Source organism: Trachemys scripta, chromosome 9, assembly GCF_013100865.1.
Source record: "Trachemys scripta elegans isolate TJP31775 chromosome 9, CAS_Tse_1.0, whole genome shotgun sequence".
In the NCBI taxonomy this organism is placed as follows: domain Eukaryota; kingdom Metazoa; phylum Chordata; order Testudines; family Emydidae; genus Trachemys; species Trachemys scripta.
This window is the reverse complement of record NC_048306.1, coordinates 70,704,366-70,725,985: the sequence shown is the minus strand read 5'-3', so window position 1 is coordinate 70,725,985 and position 21,620 is coordinate 70,704,366. Positions and strand designations below refer to the sequence as shown.

General features: G+C 39.9%; 1 protein-coding gene across 2 annotated transcripts in view; it reads left to right on the top strand.

Annotated features, from left to right (window-relative positions):
* PID1 (phosphotyrosine interaction domain containing 1) overlaps positions 1 to 19,006 on the top strand; it is a 162,825-nt gene extending 143,819 nt beyond the window's left edge. For both annotated transcript variants that reach the window (XM_034781325.1, XM_034781326.1), the window contains exon 3: positions 17,058 to 19,006. In XM_034781325.1, coding sequence (XP_034637216.1) covers positions 17,058 to 17,534 — 477 coding nt within the window. In that variant the 3' untranslated portion in view covers positions 17,535 to 19,006. The remainder of the gene's footprint in view (positions 1 to 17,057) is intronic.
* Positions 19,007 to 21,620: the final 2,614 nt, after the last annotated feature.

Sequence of the window (21,620 nt, the reverse complement as noted above, 5' to 3'; positions counted from 1 at the left end):
CCTTTAATCGGGTGGTGTTTCCACCTTGCCGCTAATACAGCATGCCTGTGCCCACCTACCCAGGATGAAGTCCAAATTTAACCTATCCCAGAGCTTTTCTTTATTGTTAACTTAAATATTGTTATTTGTATTGCAGTAGCACCTACTAACAAGAAACAGAAGCTTCCTACCCATATTTGCTCCTGGCTGTTCCTAGAATTGCTTCCTTCAGGACTTCTCTGTAGCTACTCCTAGATAACTTTGCCTCAGAGAGACACTCACAGCCTTTTATATTCTAGATTGGTGCTAAGACTTCCCTGGCATGGTTGCGAAGGCAAGTCAGTAGATTCACTCTGCTGCTTTATGCATGGCCGAAGGCCCTCACAGTGGGTTACGGACCCTTATTTTTCCTTTCTCGCTGGCCCCTGACATAACATAAGGGACCTGGCAAAGGGAAGATTTCTTTCACTTGCAGCTACTTTTGGACGATTACCTTATTTCTTTGTATTGCCAAATCACCATATAGGACTTGGCTGGCAACCTAAAAGGTTGAGGGATCACATGGGAGTCATTCTGTTTGTGGAATCAAATTCTAGAAACCACATAAATCCTGAAAAATAGGGCTTCATGTTGTTGTCTTGTGAGAGGCCTACAAGCAACGAAATCCATGCCCCCAAGCTGGAGTCAGATTACAAAGTTGCGGTGGGTAGGTGGGTGGAGGGGGTGTTCCCCCACCTCCTTGCTCCCAGTTTTCCTTTCCTTTCCTTTAATTGGAGCTAGCTTATATCCCATTTCCCTGGGATGCAGAGGACCCCCTATGTGCTCATTTCAATTTTCCTTAATTGGTGGAGGGCAGCAATAAGCCATCCATGCCAAGGAGAGGGATCAGCACAGGGGCGAATTTCACCCGCACAGAGAAGAAAATTGCAATCAGACACTTCGAAGCAGCCTAGAAAACTATAGAATTACTCACCTTCAACCCTTAGTAACATTAGGGTGAGGATCCTGAATTAGGAATCCTTATTGGCTGAGTTGTATTATTTAATCCGACAAAATGGGGATTTAGAAATATACCTCCATGAGTCAGACTTGTAAAATAGTGTGGGTCAGATCCCCAGCTGGTGTAAATTGGTGTAGCTTTGTTGACTTTAATGGAGCTACAACCATTTACCCCAACTGTGAATATGGCCCTTTAAAATTTAGTAAATGAAAAGTTATGCATATAACATTTAAAAACAAGATCTCGAGAAAACATAATTTATGTACATGCTATATAGTGTCTATAGCACAGAATGGAGGAAACAAAAATGTTACATATATACTATGTGCAAAAATTACTGTTTCCTGCTGGTAAATTTGTTCTTAAAGTTAGACTGCTAAAGAGTATCCTTTGTTCAAGTTGAAATAACACTATTACTTCTAGTATCATGTTGTCATGTTTTCCATGCCTTTTTCCCTTTATAAATTAAAATGCTGCTAGATGACGGAAGCCATTGAATACTTGTAAGAGTTACCTTATTAGGTTTCAGAGTAGCAGCCATGTTAGTCTGTATCCGCAAAAAGAACAGGAGTACTTGTGGCACCTTAGAGACTAACAAATTTATTCGAGCATAAGCTTTCGTGGACTACAGCCCGGAAGTGGGCTGTAGTCCACGAAAGCTTATGCTCTAATAAATTTGTTCGTCTCTAAGGTGCCACAAGTATTCCTGTTCTTATTAGGTTTGCATTCTATGAGTACATTAGGTAAGTTGGTAAGGAGGGATGGTGACATTCTCTTGGTTGTAGGCTAATAAGAAGATCATGCAGTTCATAATTTTGGTATTCATTTACATTGACTCTTTGAGGGCTGAGGAGCAGACATCTCACCCTAGAATTATTACAGAAGAGCGATGAGATTTTAATACAGTAGAATCATAGGGCTTGATTCATGATTCTTTGCTTATTTGCCTTGCAGTGATGTAAATTTGGAGTAACTCAATAGAAGTCAATGGAGTTACACAAGTGTAAATCAGAGATAGAAATTTACACAATGAAATTACAACAGCATAAAATGGATGCAAGTGAGGGAAAAATTGACCATAATATTTTACTTATTGTTTTATATATATCTATATATATATATATAACTGTATGGTTAAAAGGCAAAGATCCACTTTCAAATCAAATCTACTTTCTGTAGGAGAATTCAGTTGTAGCCTGATTCTGTTTGAATGCTTCAGGAATAGTCAGTCATTCCACTAGAGCTGGGGCTCAAAGAATATCTTCAGGAATCCTGAAAAAGGAAGTTTTTCATATTATAGCAGTAAGGCAGAGATGTTTGTCTAGACTATACTTTAATGGAATGTAGTAAATTGTAGATTCCACATTTTTGTAGCTATCTTACACTTGAAAATTCTACTAGAAAGTTGATTTTTTTTAAACCAACACTTCTTTTTATCAAACTAGTATTTGATGTCTGTGAAGCCAAATCAATGTAGTTTGCTTAGTATTTAGGAATTGTTGTGATGTCAAGTTAAGACCACTCGTGTTGCAAGAAAAGTAATAATTTTATAAAATTTGTCTACATTTTTCATTCAATATCTTTTTATACCAAAGAGCCTTTTTTCTAAACTGAATATTTTTGCAGATTTTTTTCGTCTTTTTTCAAAATTTTCCCATTTACAAACATTTCATATTTTTGAAACAGAAAACTGATTTTTGTTGGCTTTTCCCCCTTTTTGTTTTCTCCTCACTTCTCTCCCCCCTTTCTTTTTTACCATTTTGTTTTTGAGGAGATAAAAGCGTGGAGAAAGAAAGAAGAAAGTGATAGGGTGGGGGAATTCATTTTTTTATGTCAAAACAGTGGAAATTTGAATCAAGAGTTTTCCCCAAACTTTTTTTCTCAAAACATACTTGCAATTATTCAACTAACTCTAATAAATTCCTTATTGTGCTAGCATACAAGGGTAGAAAGAAACAGTGTATAGACAAGGCAATTATAGTTGTATTACCTTAACAGTTAGTCAGCATGTCCCATGCATTGATAGTAGTTCCTTTCACTGTTGTAATTAGAAACAGTTCTGCTTCTGTCAGCTCTGTATACTCAGTCTTCTCAGATTTGTTTTCTGTTGTAATTTTCAAAATGCCATAGGTAGCTGGAAAAAAGTGAGTTGAAGAATAAAATGCATACATGTTATCTGGCAGCTCTTTAAAGAAGATTTTGTTTGTGTTTTCCTTTCCTTTTCTCTCCTTCAATCACAGGATCTACAGATTTCTGAACATTTCAGGATTTTGTTTGTATTGCTCACATCATAAAGTATATCAAGCTGCAGGAGGGCATCTTAAAGTCATAAACTAAATTGTTTTTATACCATGAGGGTAAGAATCCTATGTTTTGACTCTAAGCTGGACAAATGGAGTCAAAGAGAGTACACATATATTACTGTGATGTCATTTTTATAAAGTGATTTTGTCTCCCCAGGCACGCTTTAATGCCTTACAGATAAATCACTTCTGTCTCTGTCAGTGACAGTGACAATATCTGCAGTCTTTATACATCCAGGAAGCCAGTTGGCAGGACAAATTACACACTGGGGCAGTTTGATAAGAGTAAGATGGGGAAAACAAAAATTCAATTCCCCATTCATCACTGAAAAATGTCAGAGCTAAGTTGTAATGTGAATCCAGAAACCAGAGCTGTCACTTACACAGCTAATTGTAATGGATAGTGCACACTGGGGAGGTGGGAGGGGAGGACCCAAAGGCAGGGGAGGGAGGAGCAAGTGGGATTGAAACAAATGAACATACCACCATGACTCATGAATGAAAAATTGGAAGCACTTTCCCAAAAGTTATGTGTATCAGTGTTGGGCGTTTCTACTTAGTCTGATTGATAGCAGTGGAACAGGGAAGATGACATTGACCTTGGCAACACAACCAATAGTTTATATTCATATGCAAGAACTGTTATTGACCAATTTTGTCAGTTTAGAAGGAGCCAGTGTAATTTGTGCCAACATCAAATGGGCACTTTCCTTTTTCCTCCACTCTTGCTTTGTATACATAAGCATATATTTGTGCTTGCAGTGTTGAGCAAATCCCAGTGCCTGCTTATGGTAGAGTTTGTGCTTTTTCTCCTATAACCTGTCAGGGTAAAAATGAAGTACAGGATCTAATCCATTAGAGCTTTTTAGTGAAGAATAAACAGACATACTTAAAAAGAAGTTATCAGCCCTTTAGAAGAAGAAAGTAAAAACAGTATTAAATCTTGGAATCATAGAAGACACCGTAAGGGACTGCTATAGATCATCTAGTCCAGTCCTCTGCACTCAAGGCAGGACTAAGTAATAACTAGACAGTTCCAGACAGGTGTTTGCCTAACTTGTTCTTGAAAACCTCTAATGACGGAGATTCTACAACTTCCTTAGGCATATTTAATTACAGAGAAAAAGGTGAAAATTATGAGAGAAGCAGGATCGACAGTAAGTAATTATGTCACCTGTGGCAAGGCCAGAGAAGTGCATCAAGAATCTAGAACTTGGGGAGTATATAGAATTACATCCCAAAAACCTATATTAAAAGAATGTTACAGTTGCAAAGTCAAGCTCTCCAAATTTTGGGAATGCCAGAATTGAGGTTGCCAGCAGAGTGAGCATTGGAAGCACAAAGAGAGAATCTCCCTGATGTCAGTTCCAGTGCCTGGTTCCACAGCAACCCCTGGCACCTGTTAGGAGCAGGGGAAATTTCTGCTCAGCCCAGCAGCTCCAGGCTGGAGTATGTTCTGTGAGGATGGTGCAATCTGGTTACAAATAGGAGCTGTGAGGTGATGGCTTAACCTATAGGCAGAACTTTGTGGTAGGTGTTAGTGGCTCAGTAAGGGAGGGGGGGCTTTGACATCCAGTTCTGTGGAAATTTGGCAGATCATGGGAGACAGAAGAGGTAAAGTGTAAGAGAAATAATAGCAAGAGCACCTGGTGGCATGGGGCTGCTGTACTGTGATTTTTGTATCAGCGGCCATATATGTCTGCCTGTTTGTGTGTGCAAGAGGTGTGCCAGCAGCACTGCCTGGAGGCAGAACATGTCTAGGAGCACTGTAGGGATCACGCTGAGGAGCAGCTCCTATGCCTCCATTTTGTTGGTCCAGCATGTGGTCTCCCAAGGTCAGACTGCCAGGATTGTCTGTTTGTTTGTGCAGCACCTAGCACAATGGGGCATCAATCCTGATTGGGTCTTCCTGGTGCTACATATATGTATTTATGGGAAGCATTAGGGATTACCAAGACCAGGACTTTCCTTAGAAATGAAAAATCCTGAGGTCTCTTTTTTCAGAGGAATCTTTTTAGTTTTGAAATTATGGCAAGTGTTTGAATCAGATCAAACAGAAATCAGACAGATGAGAATGATTTCTTACTTTGAGCCCATTTAAATCCCAAATTGCTCTTAATTGAGATCACAGAACCATTCAACACGTTATTGATTAAGCATCTTCATGGATATGAGTCCCATGGTATGAATGCACCCAAAACTGGACCCGGTGCCTTCCAGCACAAAGTCTTTGGGATCTCCACAGTCTGCCATTGCCACGTGATTTCAGAGGGGAAGCTGATTCCATCCCTCAACAGCTGTTACAGGAGGTGGAGGTTGTGAATCTGCTCTCCTCCCACTCTAACTTCTATATAGCCCCAGTTGAGGAAAGGGAAAATGGTACAGTCCCCTGAGATTCTACCTGCCCAGCCCCACTACAGGTGATATTTTTGTCCCTCTTCCTTCTAACAGCTCCTTGAGGGTTCCTGAAACCTCTCGTCCATTGCAGGCAAAGATAATGTCTATGGATGGGCTGAGGCAGGGAGATATTCATTTGAAAGAGCGTCCCATCAGCATCTCTGTATCCCTTTGCTCCAGTGTCTCAGAGGGTCACAATTTGGCAGCTGTTATTTAGTTGCTTTTACTAAAAGATAATTTTAGAAGAAAGGTTTCCTTTTTCTTGATCACTTACAATATCCCCCTTCACTAGAAACCCAATAATGTAGTACACGGTTTGAGTTCTCTGAGTGCTTTTATCCAATAGGAAATGCCTCTAGCAAATATTAGAATCTTTCACTATAAAGTTCTAACTGATTTAAAAACAAATAGAATATACTTGAATTCTCTCTCTCTCACACACACACACACACACACACACACACACACACACACACACACACAAAATCAGTACAGCCACAGTTAGCTTACAGGATTTTTTCATTGGTGGAATTTAAGCTGTGTATGGTACATGGATGCATCCCAGTGTGGGTCTGATGTGGAAGTACACAAACATAACACACAGAATTGTTTGCAGGTGTATTGAGATTGATGTTTGGTGTTTGCTGAGGTCTTCAAGCTTCAGAAGGGGAGCAGAGTAAGAAGAGGATCTGTTGAAAATAATCCAGTTGCCAGATATATATATATTTTAAACCAGAAATTTAGGGAAAATATTAAATCCTTGGACAGTTTTTTAACTTGTCTAACCAGACTTGTTATCTGTCTTGCAACAGATAACAGTATCACTAACGTTGGCTTTGTGCATGACAGGCAAATTGCACATCAGAATGAACTTTTCCTGAACTGTTTTTCTTAAGTACTATATTGGACACACTTATCCTTTTCCTGAGTGTCAGACATGCATCTTCCATTTTGTTCCACTTTCTTTTCACTAAATAACACTTATATGTGAACAATACAAGAAAAATCTCAATCCCCATTACTGTGTATTGTCACTTCAAATGTGTGAAATCCTAAATATTGTAATATAGGACCAGTTTAACTGAGTACCTGCCCGCTGCCCTGCATCTCATTAAGGCATGCCAGATCTGTGAGCCTAGAGCCGAGATACAATACTGAAAGGGCATAGTTCTGTCCAGGATACCTGGTTTTGGAATACTCTATTGTGTCTACTCCTTTATTATGTGGAGCAAGTTTCCCTGTCTGGGTAAACAGATATGCCCTAGCTCTGCTTGAGCTAGTGCTCTAAAAATAGCAGGGTGGACATTGTAGCACTGGCTGTGGCATGGGCTAGCCACCTGCGTATGATGGACGGGCAGGCTTCTATGCCAGCAGCTAGCCCATGCAGCCACCTGTTCTGCAACATCCACATCACTATTTTAGCATGCTATCTTGAGCAGAGCTAGTGCCTGTCTGTCTACCCGGGGTAAGAGGTTGCGGTGTAGATGTACCCTATGGGGCCTGATCTTGGAAGGTGATGAATACCTCCAGCATATTGCAGGAGGTATTCAGAACCCTTTGAGAGCTGCCCTATCTCCTTGAAGGCCAGTATAATATACTGCATCCCTGGCACCCTTCAAGGCAGGACTGAAGGGTTTTTTTGTTTTTCTTTCTTATGGCTGAGCTGTTTGGACAACATGCATTTTGTGGGGAGGGACTGGGATTTGCCTTTTGACCCTTCACCTATGAATCATAGAATATCAGGGTTGGAGGGGACCTCAGGAAGTCATCTAGTCCAACCCCCTGCTCAAAGCAGGACCAATTCCCAACTAAATCATCCCAGTCAGGGCTTTGCCAAGCCTGACCTTAAAAACCTCTAAGAAAGGAGATTCCACCACCTCCCTAGGTAACCCATTCCAGTGCTTCACCACCCTCCTAGTGAAAAAGTTTTTCCTAATATCCAACCTAAACCTCCCCCACTGCAACTTGAGACCATTACTCCCTGTTCTGTCATCTGCCACCACTGAGAATAGCCGAGCTCCATCCTCTTTGGAACCCCCCTTCAGGTAGTTGAAGGCAGGTATCAAATCCCCTCTCACTCTTTTCTTCTGCAGACTAAATAACCCTAGTTCCTTCAGCCTCTCCTCGTAAGTCATATGCCCCAGCCCCCTAATCATTTTCGTTGCCCTCCACTGGAATCTCTCCGATTTGTCCACATCCCTTCTGTAGTGGGGGGACCAAAACTGAACACACTACTCCAGGTGTGGCCTAACCAGTGCTGAATAGAGGGGAATAATCACTTCCCTCAATCTGCTGGCAATGCTCCTACTAATACAGCCCAATATGCCGTTGGTCTTCTCGGCAACAAGGGCACACTGCTGACTCATATCCAGCTTCTCATCCACTGTAATCCCCAGGTCCTTTTCTGCAGAACTGCTGCTGAGCCAGTCAGTCCTCAGCCTGTAGCAGTGCATGGGATTCTTCCTTCCTAAGTGCAGGACTCTGCATTTGTCCTTGTTGAACCTCATCAGATTTCTTTTGGCCCAATCCTCTAATTTGTCTAGGTCACACTGGACCCTATCCCTACCCTCCAGTGTATCTACCACTCCTCCCAGTTTAGTGTCATCTGCAAACTTGCTGAGGGTGCAATCCACGCCATCCTCCAGATCATTAATGAAGATATTGAACAGCCCCAGGACAGACCCTTGGGGCACTCCGCTTGATACCTGCTGCCAACTAACATGGAGCCATTGATCACTACCCGTTGAGCCCTATGATCTAGCCAGCTTTCTATCTACTTTATAGTCCATTCATCCAGCCCATACTTCTTTTACTTGCTAGCAAGACTACTGTGAGAGACTGTATCAAAAGCTTTGCTAAAGTCAAGGAATAACACGTCCATTGCTTTCCCCTCGTCCACAGAGCCAGTTATCTCATCATAGAAGGCAATTAGGTTAGTCAGGCATGACTTGCCCTTGGTGAATCCATGCTGACTGTTCCTGATCACTTTCCTCTCCCCTAAGTGCTTCAGAATTGATTTCTTGAGGTCCTGCTCCATGATTTTTCCAGGGACTGAGGTGAGGCTGACTGGTCTGTAGTTCCCCAGATCCTCCTCCTTCCCTTTTTTAAAGATGGGCACTACATTAGCCTTTTTCTAGTCATCTGGGACCTCCCCTGATCGCCATGAGTTTTCAAAGATAATGTCTAATGGCTCTGCAATCACATCAGCCAACTTCTTTAGCACCCTTGGATGCAGTGCATCTGGCCCCATGGACTTGTACTCGTCCAGCTTTTCTAAATAGTCCCGAACCACTTCTTTCTCCACAGAGGGCTGGTCACCTCCTCCCCATACTGTGCTGCCTAGTGCAGCAGTCTGGGAGCTGACCTTGTTCGTGAAGAAAGAGGCAAAAAAAGCATTGAGTACATTAGCTTTTTCTACATCCTCTGTCACTAGGTTGTCTCCCTCGTTCAGTAGGGGGCCCACACTTTCCTTGACCGCCTTCTTGTTGCTAACATACCCCAAGAAACCCTTCCTGTTACTCTTAACATCCCTTGCTAGCTGCAACTCCAAGTATGATTTGGCCTTCCTGATTTCACTCTTGCATGCCTGAGCAATATTTTTATACTCCGCCCTGGTCATTTGTCCAATTTTCCACTTCTTGTAAGCTTCTTTTTTGTGTTTAAGATCAGCAAGGATTTCACTGTTAAGCCAAGCTGGTCATCTGCCATATTTACTATTCTTTCTACACATTGGGATGGTTTGTTCCTGCAACCTCAATAAGGATTCTTTAAAATACAGCCAGCTCTCCTGGACTCCTTTCCCCTTCATGTTATTCTTCCAGGGATCCTGCCAATCAGTTCCCTCAGGGAGTCAAAGTCTGTTTTTCTGAAGTCCAGGGTCTGTATTCTTCTGCTCTCCTTTCTTCCTTGTGTCAGCATCCTGAACTCGACCATCTCATGGTCACTGCCTCCCAGGTTCCCATCCACTTTTGCTTCCCCTACTAATTCTTCCCTGTTTGTGAGCAGCAGGTCAAGAAGAGCTCTGCCCCTAGCTGGTTCCTACAGCACTTGCACCAGGAAATTGTCCCCTACATTTTCCAGAAACTTCCTGGATTGTCTGTGCACTGCTGCATTGCTCTCCAAGCAGATATCGGGGTGATTGAAGTCCCCCATGAGAACCAGGGCCTGTGATCTAGTAACTTCTGTTAGTTGCCAGAAGAAAGCCTCGTCCACCTCATCCCCCTGGTCTGGTGGTCTATAGCAGACTCCCACCACAACATCACCCTTGTTGCTCACACTTCTAAACTTAATCCAGAGAACTCTCAGGTTTTTCTGCAGTTTTATCCCAGAGTTTTGAGCAGTCATACTGCTCTCTTACATACAATGCAACTCCCCCACCTTTTCTGCCCCGCCTGTCCTTCCTGAACAGTTTATATCTATCCATGACAGTACTCCAGTCATGTGAGTTATCCCACCAAGTATCTGTTATTCCAATCATATCATAATTCCTTGACTGTGCCAGGACTTCCGGTTCTCCCTGCTTGTTTCCCAGGCTTCTTGCATTTGTGTATAGGCAATTAAGATAACTCGCTGATCATCCTGCTTTCTCAGGCTGGGTCTACACTACCCGCCTGAATTGGTGGGTAGAAATCGACCTCTCGGGGATCGATTTATGACAATCGATCCCCGAATTGACGCTCTTACTCCACCAGCGGAGGTGGGAGTAAGAGCCGTCGACGGGAAGCCGCAGAGGTCGATTTTGCCGCCGTCCCTACAGCGGGGTAAGTCGGCTGCGATGCGTCGAATTTAGCTACACTATTCGCGTAGCTGAATTTGCGTATCTTAAATCGACCCCCCCCTGTAGTGTAGATGTAGCCTTAGTATGAGGCAGGAGCCCTCCCCTCTTGCGCTCTCTTGCTCATGCTTCCTCCTGGTATCCCACTTCCCCACTTACCTCAGGGCTTTGGTCTCCTGAGTGCAAAGGCATCCCATCTTTTAGAGCATACATCAGAAGATGCCATGGGCAGCATGAGTAAACTGTATTGAAGACATTTTCCTGTTTGGTCTTCTGAAACCTTCCTTTCTCTGTGAGTAAGGCTCTTTGTGCTAGGCACAGCAGCAGCTAAGCCATTCTTCTTCTTAAAGTGAACAGTGAATGAATAACTTGAAGTCATTTAAAGAAAACAATTCCAAGTATGGAAAATAAATCCTCACCATTTTGTGTAACAAATTTGGCTGTAAGAGAAGTGACAGTTAAAAAGATACTAAAGATTAAAGATACTAAAACTATCAGGCATATTACAAACAATTCTAAAAACATACATCTTCACTCTTACTTACAAAACCTGGAATAAATTAAAGATTTGTTGTCAAAATACTCATATCATGTATTTAAAAAATGTCTTTGTTCTACTTTTCTAGAACAGGACATGAAGATGTCATAGATTACAATATTCATTGACTTGATTCTGAGCATCTTTGTGTACCAAGTAGCCGTAGTTCTAATCACTAAAGGGGAAAGGACAAGGCATTTTTCTATTGAGGGCACCTTGAATCAGATATTGACATTGGCTACAACTACAACCAGTTGCAAAGTTTATGAAGAGAAATAAGGAACTCCACAGAGTGACTTGCCTTTTCGCTAAAGGTTAGAGTATTCACATGCACATAATAACGGTGCTAAAACCACAGCTGTATTTCAAGTCACGCATGTGTTTGGTTGTAGTGGCTTGCCAGGGAGAGAGGAATTAGATAGAAATTCCCAGTTCACAGGAGAAATGATGGAAAGGATATAGACAATTTTTAGCATGCACAGGAAGTTGTATGAGTCACATCTTCCACAATCCTTCGGAAAAATGGAACGTTCAAATCAAACTATTGTAAATGCCATAAAGAAATATATTTCTACTTCTGGAAAAGCATAACACATGAAATATCCTTTATTATTTAAGGTTAGCAGTACAGTATTGTGTTTTCTTTTCCATTACCTATTTCATATGTAAAATACAGCATGTGAACCTGCTAAGTGCTTCAACAGCCTGTTAATAATATATGCACTTGAAAGAGGCTGAGACTGCTCTCATTGAAGTCTGTAGGAGATTTGGCTATTGACTTCGATGTGTGTAAGATTGGGCTCACTTTAAATCTTGCTGTACCAGAACAAATGGTTTGTCCTTCTAATGCCTCCATCAGTTACATTAATATACTGGTTCAAAGGAAGGAAAAGAACTCAGTGCAATTATGTGGTGCTGTCCTATTGCAGGAATTTTTTTTCTCAACCCCAGTTTATGCCCTAAAGCATAAATACTGGTAACCCTTTTAAGTGATTAACCTAAATAGTGTAACTACCCGTGTTATTCTTGTTCATATTTCTTTAACTAATTATGTGTGTGTATATGTAAAACATTATTTATAGCATTTTTGATGCATGCAAGTACAGAAGAAATTATTATTTTCTCACTTTGCATCAGTTTTCATTGGACTTACTGCTGATTCCCACCAGTGTGAGAGGAGAATCAGATCCAGTATCTAATGCTCTTTTTGAATCTTGTAAAATTGTGCTTCTCAGTAATATCCCGTGATGGTGAATTACGCAAGGTGACTATACTGTGTGGGTGGGAAAGTATTTCCTTTTATCCATTTATGTTTTGTGCCTTTTTGAATGAATAACCTTTAAAATGTGGTGTTTTCACCGAAATCTGAGTGAAAGCTGTAAAGGCAAAGAGGGCTGTTTACAATAAGAACAACAACGAAAGAACATAATTGACAATTAAGTGGTGGGTTCTGAATGCAAAAGAGGAAAATATTTATGGGAAAGGAACTGAGATGGAAATTACCCCATACTTGATCTCAGCCCAAAGATTATCTATCTTGGGAAGTTTAAGGAAAAATTCGTTCAGCTGTCTGTTTTGAGGAATGGGAATGTGGAAGGAAACAGTTTCCCCATATGTTCTGAATGACGTCTGCAGTCCCATGTATCCCAAATGGCTGAAGCTGGAAGCCATTTTAATGCAATACTGAGTTGAATGGTTGAGCACATAAAAATCAGAAAATTCAAACCTGTAACATTTCTACCGTGGTAGGCCACGTTACATATACAATAGGGGAGTATTTGGGGTGGATGTGTGTATATTTTCCTTCTTACATGACTTCTCAGACATGCCTGTTTGTTACTGTACAACCACTGGAAATTCTGTGCATGTTGCTACGTAGAGTTGCCTCTTTAGCTCCATCCAAAAATCCTCCAAAAAGCCACAGCAGAGTAGTGGTCGGGGCTGCTCTAACTGTAGGCAAACTAAACAGCAGCAAACTAGGGCAGCAGATTTCTGGGAGAAGCAATTTTTTTTTCTCATGGCTTTGTCTTTTCCTGCTGCTGCAAATGCTGCCCTCCCAGAGCTATCCCTGTCACTGGCACAAACACTCCCTTCGACTGCTCCCTGCACAGAGCTCCTCCTCTATACCAGGGGTAGCCCTTCTTCTGCACAGAGCCTCCAGAACTCTACCAGACAGCCCCACTCACACTTCAGAGCACCTCACCCACTGTACCACACAGCCCCCAACTGGACCATACAGCCATACCTGCTTTACCATAGAGCTCAGCCTTGATACCACACAGCCATGCTCACTGAATAGCACTCCACCCACTGTGCCACACAGTTCTGCCCACTGCACATGGCTTCACCCATAGGGGAAGCACACTGAAGTTTTGCCAACGGCAGCAGATTGTGTTGAGTGGCCACTGGTGCGTTCACATTTCAGGATCATCTGTGGCTTTGGGGGAAATGAAGATGATTCCTTTTGAGGGTCCTTCTAATCCTCCCCACGTTTTATGGTTTGTACCCTAAACTTGTTCCCCTCTGCATCTCATCCTGGATGGGATGATCTGTTCTTTGATCTTCAGTCAGTGAATTCAAAGAAGTTGGAAAAAGAAAAATGGTTGTATCTAATATCTGTATTCTGTAACGATGTGCTTGGGCCGATTTTGTGTATTTAAGTGAGGTGCATGTTATAAAGCACGTGTCTGCAATGAGAATTAAATGGTGGTAGAAGCCAATGTACAGTAACCTTACTTGTGGAATATCTTGTAACTAAGAACCCAGTGAGGAATGCATAATAAATCCATCCTCTGCCAGTTTTAGTTTGTTGGCTCAATACCTGCAATTGTGCAGATATTAATGGGCAGGTTACTAAAATGGCTACTCCAGAAGGTTTAATATCTAATGTACAACACTTAGACGGCATTTAATTATAAAGAGGTCTTTTATGTTCTGAAAAGAATGCTGACTTTTTGTGTGTCCGATATTCAAGAACTCTTGCCAGCCTTCTGCATCTCTGCTCTATATCTAATAGAGGGGACTCTGAGGTAATGATGTATATTGTAATTTGTCTTCAATAAAATGTCCTGTACTAATGTAATACTCATGCACCAAATGGGAAAAATCTGGTTGCTTGTTAAAAGTCTAACTACATTATTAGAGGTCAATGTTTTTCTAAAAAGAAATGTAGAAGAACTGTGAATCTAAAGGGTAAAGTTTTATTTATTTATAATCTCTTCTCTGGTGCTCATCACTGTAGTAACTGAGAACCTCATAAATACCAATCAATTTATCTCCATGGGGGAAAAGTATTATTCCCCGTCTGTAAAATGGGGATTTGAAGTATGGATAAATGAAATTATTTACTAAAGGTCAAACAGTTAGTCTGTGTCCAAGCTAGGAATATAAACCAGATCATCTAAGTCCCATTCCAGTGCCTTAGCCACAAGCCCCATCCTTCCTCTCAATCATTATTGCTGTTTGTTTTTCAGAGTAATTCACAGCTCTTCCATGCAGGCACACCCAGCTTTCTCACAAGTTTATGTGGAATATTTTCCTGTAGGAAATGTTGTTTTAGACTTTACTTTTAGGTACTGTATAATGTGAGATAAAGCAGATGGTTAGTGGCAGAGAAGGTGTTGGGGGAGGTTGATTGGTCAGAACAAACAGAAAATCTAGACAGCTTGTATGTGCTCAGTGAATGTGAGAAAAGTCCATCCTGCTACCCCTGAAGAAGTCAAATTCTTCAGCTTGCAATATGCGCCTGCACCAAAAAACCAACATATTTTAGAGTTGACACTTGGCAAGATATATATAAAAAGGTGACCCCCAGTCAGTGTTTTTATTCTGTCAGTGCCTCCATTTCTTCACATTAGCAAGCAATATCAGTGTTCTCTAACCAGCAAAAACTTGGAAAGGCAAAGCCAGAGAATTTGTGTCAGGATCCCACTTATGAAGTAGAATTCAGGGCAATAGTTTGGCTGAGACAAAGTGTATAAGCAGAAGGCTCACTCTCCTTTTTGTGTTTTCAAAGCTTGACACAAACCTCATTGAAGTCAATAGAAAGACTCACTTTGACAGCAATGGGCTTTGGATCAGGCCCCAAACGTGAAACTTCTTTACAATGTGCTAATCTTTTGTTAACTGATTTGTGAATTTTAAATGGAACATAATGGATTTTAAGAGAATATATTGAATAGTTTGTGAACATGCTGAGTTCCACGTTTATTTTATTATTTTACTAGAAATATGCCTGTGAATACAGGATGAACTACTTCATAGTACACTGCGGTCAAACTGCTGCTTGGTCTTTTATGTACTATTTATATGAGTACAGTTTGTGCTATGAGCTGTTAGTTACTTTACCTTCTCCTCACTAGTACAATAAAATAAAATAAAATAAAACAAAACAAAGCTCCAGTAGGACTTGCCTTCTTAACAGTTCTAGCTGTTGTGATTCTCACTGTTAGGAAAAATATAAAGGTTTTATAAGATTTAAAATATTCCCAATGGAAACCATGAACATTTATTGGAGAAGAATAAAACTTTTTGTCCTGAAATTTCTGTTATGAAATTGCTTGTTTGGCAGGCATGATTAAGCCACACTATTTTGTAACCTTATTTTTTAATCATAGCCTAATTTAGGTCTCTGAGTGGGTTTATCAAAGCTTGCAGCAAAACCCAGAATTATTTTTGAAGATTTTTGCTTTGTATGAAATGTAAATTCAGTATTCCTTGCAGCTTTATCCTGAATGTATTTAAACATAAAAATCTAATTTTTTCCTTTTTTTAAACTTAGATAAAAAATAAAAATATTTGATATAATATTACATTTTATAGAAATTAAATTGTACAGTGTACCTGATTATTTACAAATGTGTCTAGTACTGGTAACTATCAGAGACAGGATAGTGGGCCATTTGCTTGATCTATTATAGTCTTATGTGCATTATGTTTAAAATTGGACAAAGTAATTTTGCTTTTATTTTTATAATACTTGTTCTTAAATGCAACTTGCAGACAACTGTGATAGAGGGTAATACTATGTATAAATTATATTTTAATGGTATTGACTATCCTAAAATGTAACCTTTCCCAGTTAATAAAAGCTCCATTCAAAATATAATTGAGAAATGTTTCTTGATCTATAAAGATCTAGGTGCACTGATTCTTTCCCGTATGCTATATTTAGACTTTTCATTTGGGCTGTATAATGAGTTAGATTTTGACATGTGAAACAAATTTTAGTCAAGGCTCATCATTTTCCTATATAGACTGGATAACAGGATTCTTATTTTTGAATATTTACCCAAGGGAGCTAGACACTAAAGCAGAAAGAGTTTGTGTGATTAAACTAAGCTAGATTTATTACTGTGGGTTTTTTAATGGCACATTTTCTATAAAATTGAAGGAGTAAATGCCTCAGCCCTTTAGCTAACAATAGAAGATGTAGCATTTTGAATAGTTTCTACATATTTGTGGATAATTACTTAAGTAGAAGCAGTGGAAGAAACATAAACAAGATCACTCTGGAAAAAGCATTAGAATAGTTTTGTTATTATCTGCTGTGGTCAAGCTCTTCCGACCACATTGTGTTCTTGCATTATTATACTCTGTGTATGTCTTGATGTAAGTAAAACTACTGTTTAAAATGTATTTAACAAAAATAACATGAACATAAGAAACTGTGGGTAAGCACCATGGTCCAGTTATCTGGCCTGTGGGTCTGATCCTATTGACCGTACTTGCATGATAGGTTCCATTGGCTTTACTGGGACTGCTAGCATGAGTGCGAGTTGCAGCATTAGACTTTAAGGCGGAGATTTTCAAGAAGCTTAAGGGAGTTAGTTGCCCAAAATATACAGAAATTCAGTGAGAGGCTCCTAACTCCCTTGAAAATCCCAGCATGAATGACTAAAAATACTGTTCTGAGAGGCAAATCTATTGCTGTCAATCAGAAAACTTCATCTGAATGTGTAGAAAAAAATCCATTGTTCTAGGTAAAGAACTCCATTCACGGAATGGTAGAAATGAATATCAAAGACTATGGTTGATATCACATCTGTTTTTGCTTTTTCTTTGTAGGTTACATATTTGGGTAAGGTGTCCACAACAGGGATGCAATTTTTATCAGGCTGCACAGAAAAACCTGTCATTGAATTATGGAAGAAGCACACACTAGCCAGGGAGGACGTCTTCCCAGCCAATGCCCTTCTGGAAATCCGCCCCTTCCAAGTCTGGCTTCATCACCTGGACCACAAAGGCGAAGCCACAGTCCACATGGATACCTTTCAGGTGGCACGTATAGCCTACTGCACTGCCGACCACAACGTCAGCCCAAACATCTTTGCTTGGGTTTACAGGGAGATCAACGATGACTTGTCCTATCAGATGGACTGCCATGCTGTAGAGTGTGAGAGCAAGCTGGAGGCCAAGAAGCTGGCTCATGCCATGATGGAGGCCTTTAAGAAGACTTTCCACAGCATGAAGAGTGATGGCCGGATCCACAGGAATAGCTCATCTGAGGAAGTGTCTCATGAATTCGAATCTGATGATGGCTGACTCAACTCATTGATGGTACAGCAAGGGCAGAAATTGCCTAGGGAATAGGAGCTGATAGATGAATAAGCAACAACTGATATCTGGAATTAAAAGACGGCCAAACACTTGGCTCACCAGCTTTTTAAATCAAAAGAGCAAATCAGTACCTAAAGATATGCATCATTAAAGTAATTATGTTACATTGAAATCTGCTGCTGTTGTAAATGTGAGAAAAAGCTTCCCCGTTTCCCGCCCTCTCACCCCATTTTACCTCCCCAACCCATGCACCATCTAATCTTTATAGCCTAGTATAGTTCAGGTGTACAATCTGAAGTTGATTCAGTCCAGTTTGCCTTATGAAATCCATCAAGCAATTTTAATAGTAGATTCTCTGGGATTCATAGCTCGGATCTGATGCTGCTATGCAGCAGCAAGTGGAAAAGGGAGCCCCTTGGTTCAGAAAAACGAATCCCTTTCAATGTCCTATTGCAAAATCCTTTGACCTTACCTAGGCTGAAACAGCCATTCATAAGCTTTTTGACAAATGGCCTGACATTCTGCAGTTTATTCACATTTCATAATTTTTTAAAAAGATGCTTATATTTACACATTATATCATATGCTATCCTTTATTTTATTCATTTTGTCTATTTTCTTAATGTACCTGCAGCTACTCATCTCCCACCAAGCACCATTAAATACAATTTCCAGGATACCAAAAAGGGAAAAAAAAATCCATGATGGCTGGTAATACAGTGAACCAGCTCCATTATTTCTGCTGAGAGTTGAGTGACATGTTGCTAAGACCCGTGGTCTTTCACCAGTTGAACTGGGACTTATGATCCACCTCAGGTCTGAAGTTATACGAACATGGTAGCCTTAACTCTACAGTAGTCTCCATCACCAACCTAGTATATATAATTTGATGTAGCTGGTACTCCTGGGTCACAAAAGCCAGGGGTGTGTTACCATAATAGCAAAGTGTCTCTGACAATTAAAGGCACTAGTCCTTTTAGAGTCAGGTTTGAAATGATTGGTTTGTACTGAAATGATTGAGAAGTTCACATTAAGATATCCTGCACTTTTTCTGGTCCACGGACAAAAAGGTTCATAACTTTTGTAAAAAAATAAACAGAAAAAAAATCAAATAAAAACAAAACTTTTGGTTCACTAAATGTTTTTAAGGCCAAGAGCAGATGAATAGTTTGCAGGGAATGCTGCTCCTTGTTCGTAATCATGGTAATGGTAGGGGCACTAGGGCACCTTACAGAAGCCTTAAAAGAAAGCTATGTGTCTGTGTTTTATGTGTGTATATATACACATTGTGTGAGAGAGCATATGTATGCCTGTGTTAAAGCATGTAGATTGAGCATGGAGACATGTTGAGGAGGACCCACGGCTCTTGAAAATATGCTTGTTGCTTTCCAATGTATGTAAACTATTCTCCAGCATAAATACATTCATACTTTAATAAAAAATATGTTTGAGTTAAAGCTATGATAGTTTTAGGCTCTGTTTCCAATGCAAACTCTCTGTTTTTATTTAAAGTACCTTGGGTTCTGTGTTCCACTGATGATAGATGTTTGACAAACACCAATTAAACTGATTAAAAATTATTATAGGCTTATTTATATATACACCCCTCCCAAACAATTAATAGGATTAAAATATTAATATATTTACATTTAAAACATTACTTTAGTTTCCAAAAGGGATAATGGAATTTTTTACGATTTCCTGTTGAGCTGAATTATTACTATCTAAGATCAGTTTTTAACTTTTATTTCAAGGTGTGTAGACACCAGTTCATACTTTCTGCTTTCCAGTAGGTGGCAGAGATTTTTCTCCAGACAATGAGTTTAACTTAAGAGCCCTATCAACCAGAAACAATATCTTGTCTCCACTACCATGGAATGGTTCATATCTGGCATCAGCATCCAGTATGAAGAACAAACAAGCTCAGCAAGTTCCTAGAATACTTTGGTATTGAATCTTTGAGTGCCTGCTGCAGAGAAATGATCAAGAGTACAGAACTCTGAGTCTGGAGGGCCTAAATGTGATTCTCAAAGTTGAGATTTCCTTCTCCTCACTATGGCTATTAAGAAGTTGGGTTAATCTACAGTCTTTATCTTTGCTTAAAAAAATAAATCTGAACTCTGATAGGCAGGTATTTTTTTATATTATATATATTATATATTTATGGTCAAAGTCAACATTTCTTCAACTTTGGATCAAATTCTGCTCACTTCCTCAGAGTTCTAGCCTGCATTTAACTATTTTTGGACATTTGGCAGCCAAAATTGTTGTCACTCAACTTCTCAGATCCATTCTCTGGTCCTTTTCATAGTAACTCCAGGTGTCTCTTTGACAAGATTCAATGGATTCCTCCTGATTTCACCATTACTGATTATATACAGTATCTTACATGTGTGTTGGCAGGAGACAGGTCCAAAAAAGCCAGAGCTTGCAATTTTGTACGGCTATTTAAAGAAATGTATCTTGATTAAGCATTACAAAATCTTGATTAAGCACTAAAAAAGTTGCCAAGCCATGGAGCCAGATTTTTACTAAATGGAGCCCTGATGAATGTGTGATGGATTTTTGTCCTTTATATCTTGTATCATTCTTATAATGTATTGGAAGAAGGTTGCCAAAGCTAAAAACAAAACTATAAATAACTGATATAATTAAATATTTGTATACCCAGAAGGTAGCACTAGAGAACATTGCTGTGGGCTCTGCTGTACCATATAATATCGAGTTTTTGAGTTTTCTGGCACTCATTTGTTTGTGTCAAAGTTTAACATCAATTGTTGTATTTAATAGATTGATATGGTCCTAAAGGTTCTCATTGGGCCATATGGCAAAAAAAGTTTTATATGCAAATAAAGGGCAGTAAATAATCCTTAGTATTTATTTGTCAATCAGTGGTATGTGCCACGATTATTATTACTGAGGTGTGCACTACGATCATTTGTATTGTGTTGTAAAATATTCCCAAATTACCTGTATAATAGTGATTTCAAAAGGAACATAAAGAAACCAATGGACCTGGTCCCATTATAGATACAACGTGTTTGTACCTTTTAATAAACATAACAGAATGGGATAGAATTGGAGACAAAAATAGTTACTGTTACATTTATATTCACATTCTTACAGCATATTGAAAACTGTTGAACACATTCTCTTTCCCCAAATCACCAAGAACTTCTAGGTCAGAGGTTCTCAAACTGGAAGTCGTGAAGTTATTATGTGGGGGGTCATGAGCTGTCAGTGTCCACGCCAAATCCCACTGTGCCTCCAGCATTTATAATTGTGTTAAATATATTTAAAAGTGTTTTTAATTTATAAGGGGGGGGGACACACTCAGAGGCTCGCTATGTGAAAGGGGTCACCAGTACAAAAGTTTGAGAATCACTGTCTAGGTCTAAGTCACACCAAGGATAAGTGAAAAGGCAGATTCTAAACCTCTGCAAATAGTGCTGACTCCACTTTCACTAAAGCAATGCAAACAGTGCACTGGACTCCAATAACTAGACAGATACTCGGGGATTTATTCCAACATAGCTTTATTCCCTATTGCCCCTTAATGTACTACAGTCAAGTCTCAATGCTCCATCTCCCTCTCTAACTTCAACACATTTAATTGCCCATGAAAGAGGAGATGCATGTCCTTCTGCCTATTTTGGCTGGTTGCAGTTGTCAGAGCCTCCATGACCAGGAATGCCACATAGTTGATTTTAATGGGAGTAGGAGTAAGAGATCATTTAAATCAGTCTATCTGATCTGAAAATTTTGAGTGAAGAAGCTTCATAGCTCTAAATTTTCACTTGCTTTAGTAAATAGTAACTTCACGAAACAGAGGATGACTTCACATTTTGATGATACCAGTACAGTCCTGCATTCAACGATGGGAAGATGGAAAAACATGTTTTGTGACACAGATTGCCATCTCCTGTCCCCTGGAGTCCCTCCCGCCACACACAACGTCAGACAATGGTAAATAAATCTGACTTGCTATAAGGTCCAAAGCCATTACCTTCTGGCTTTACTTGTTTAGTGCATTGTTCTACAATTGTACCTTATGACTAGGGTTCGTAGACA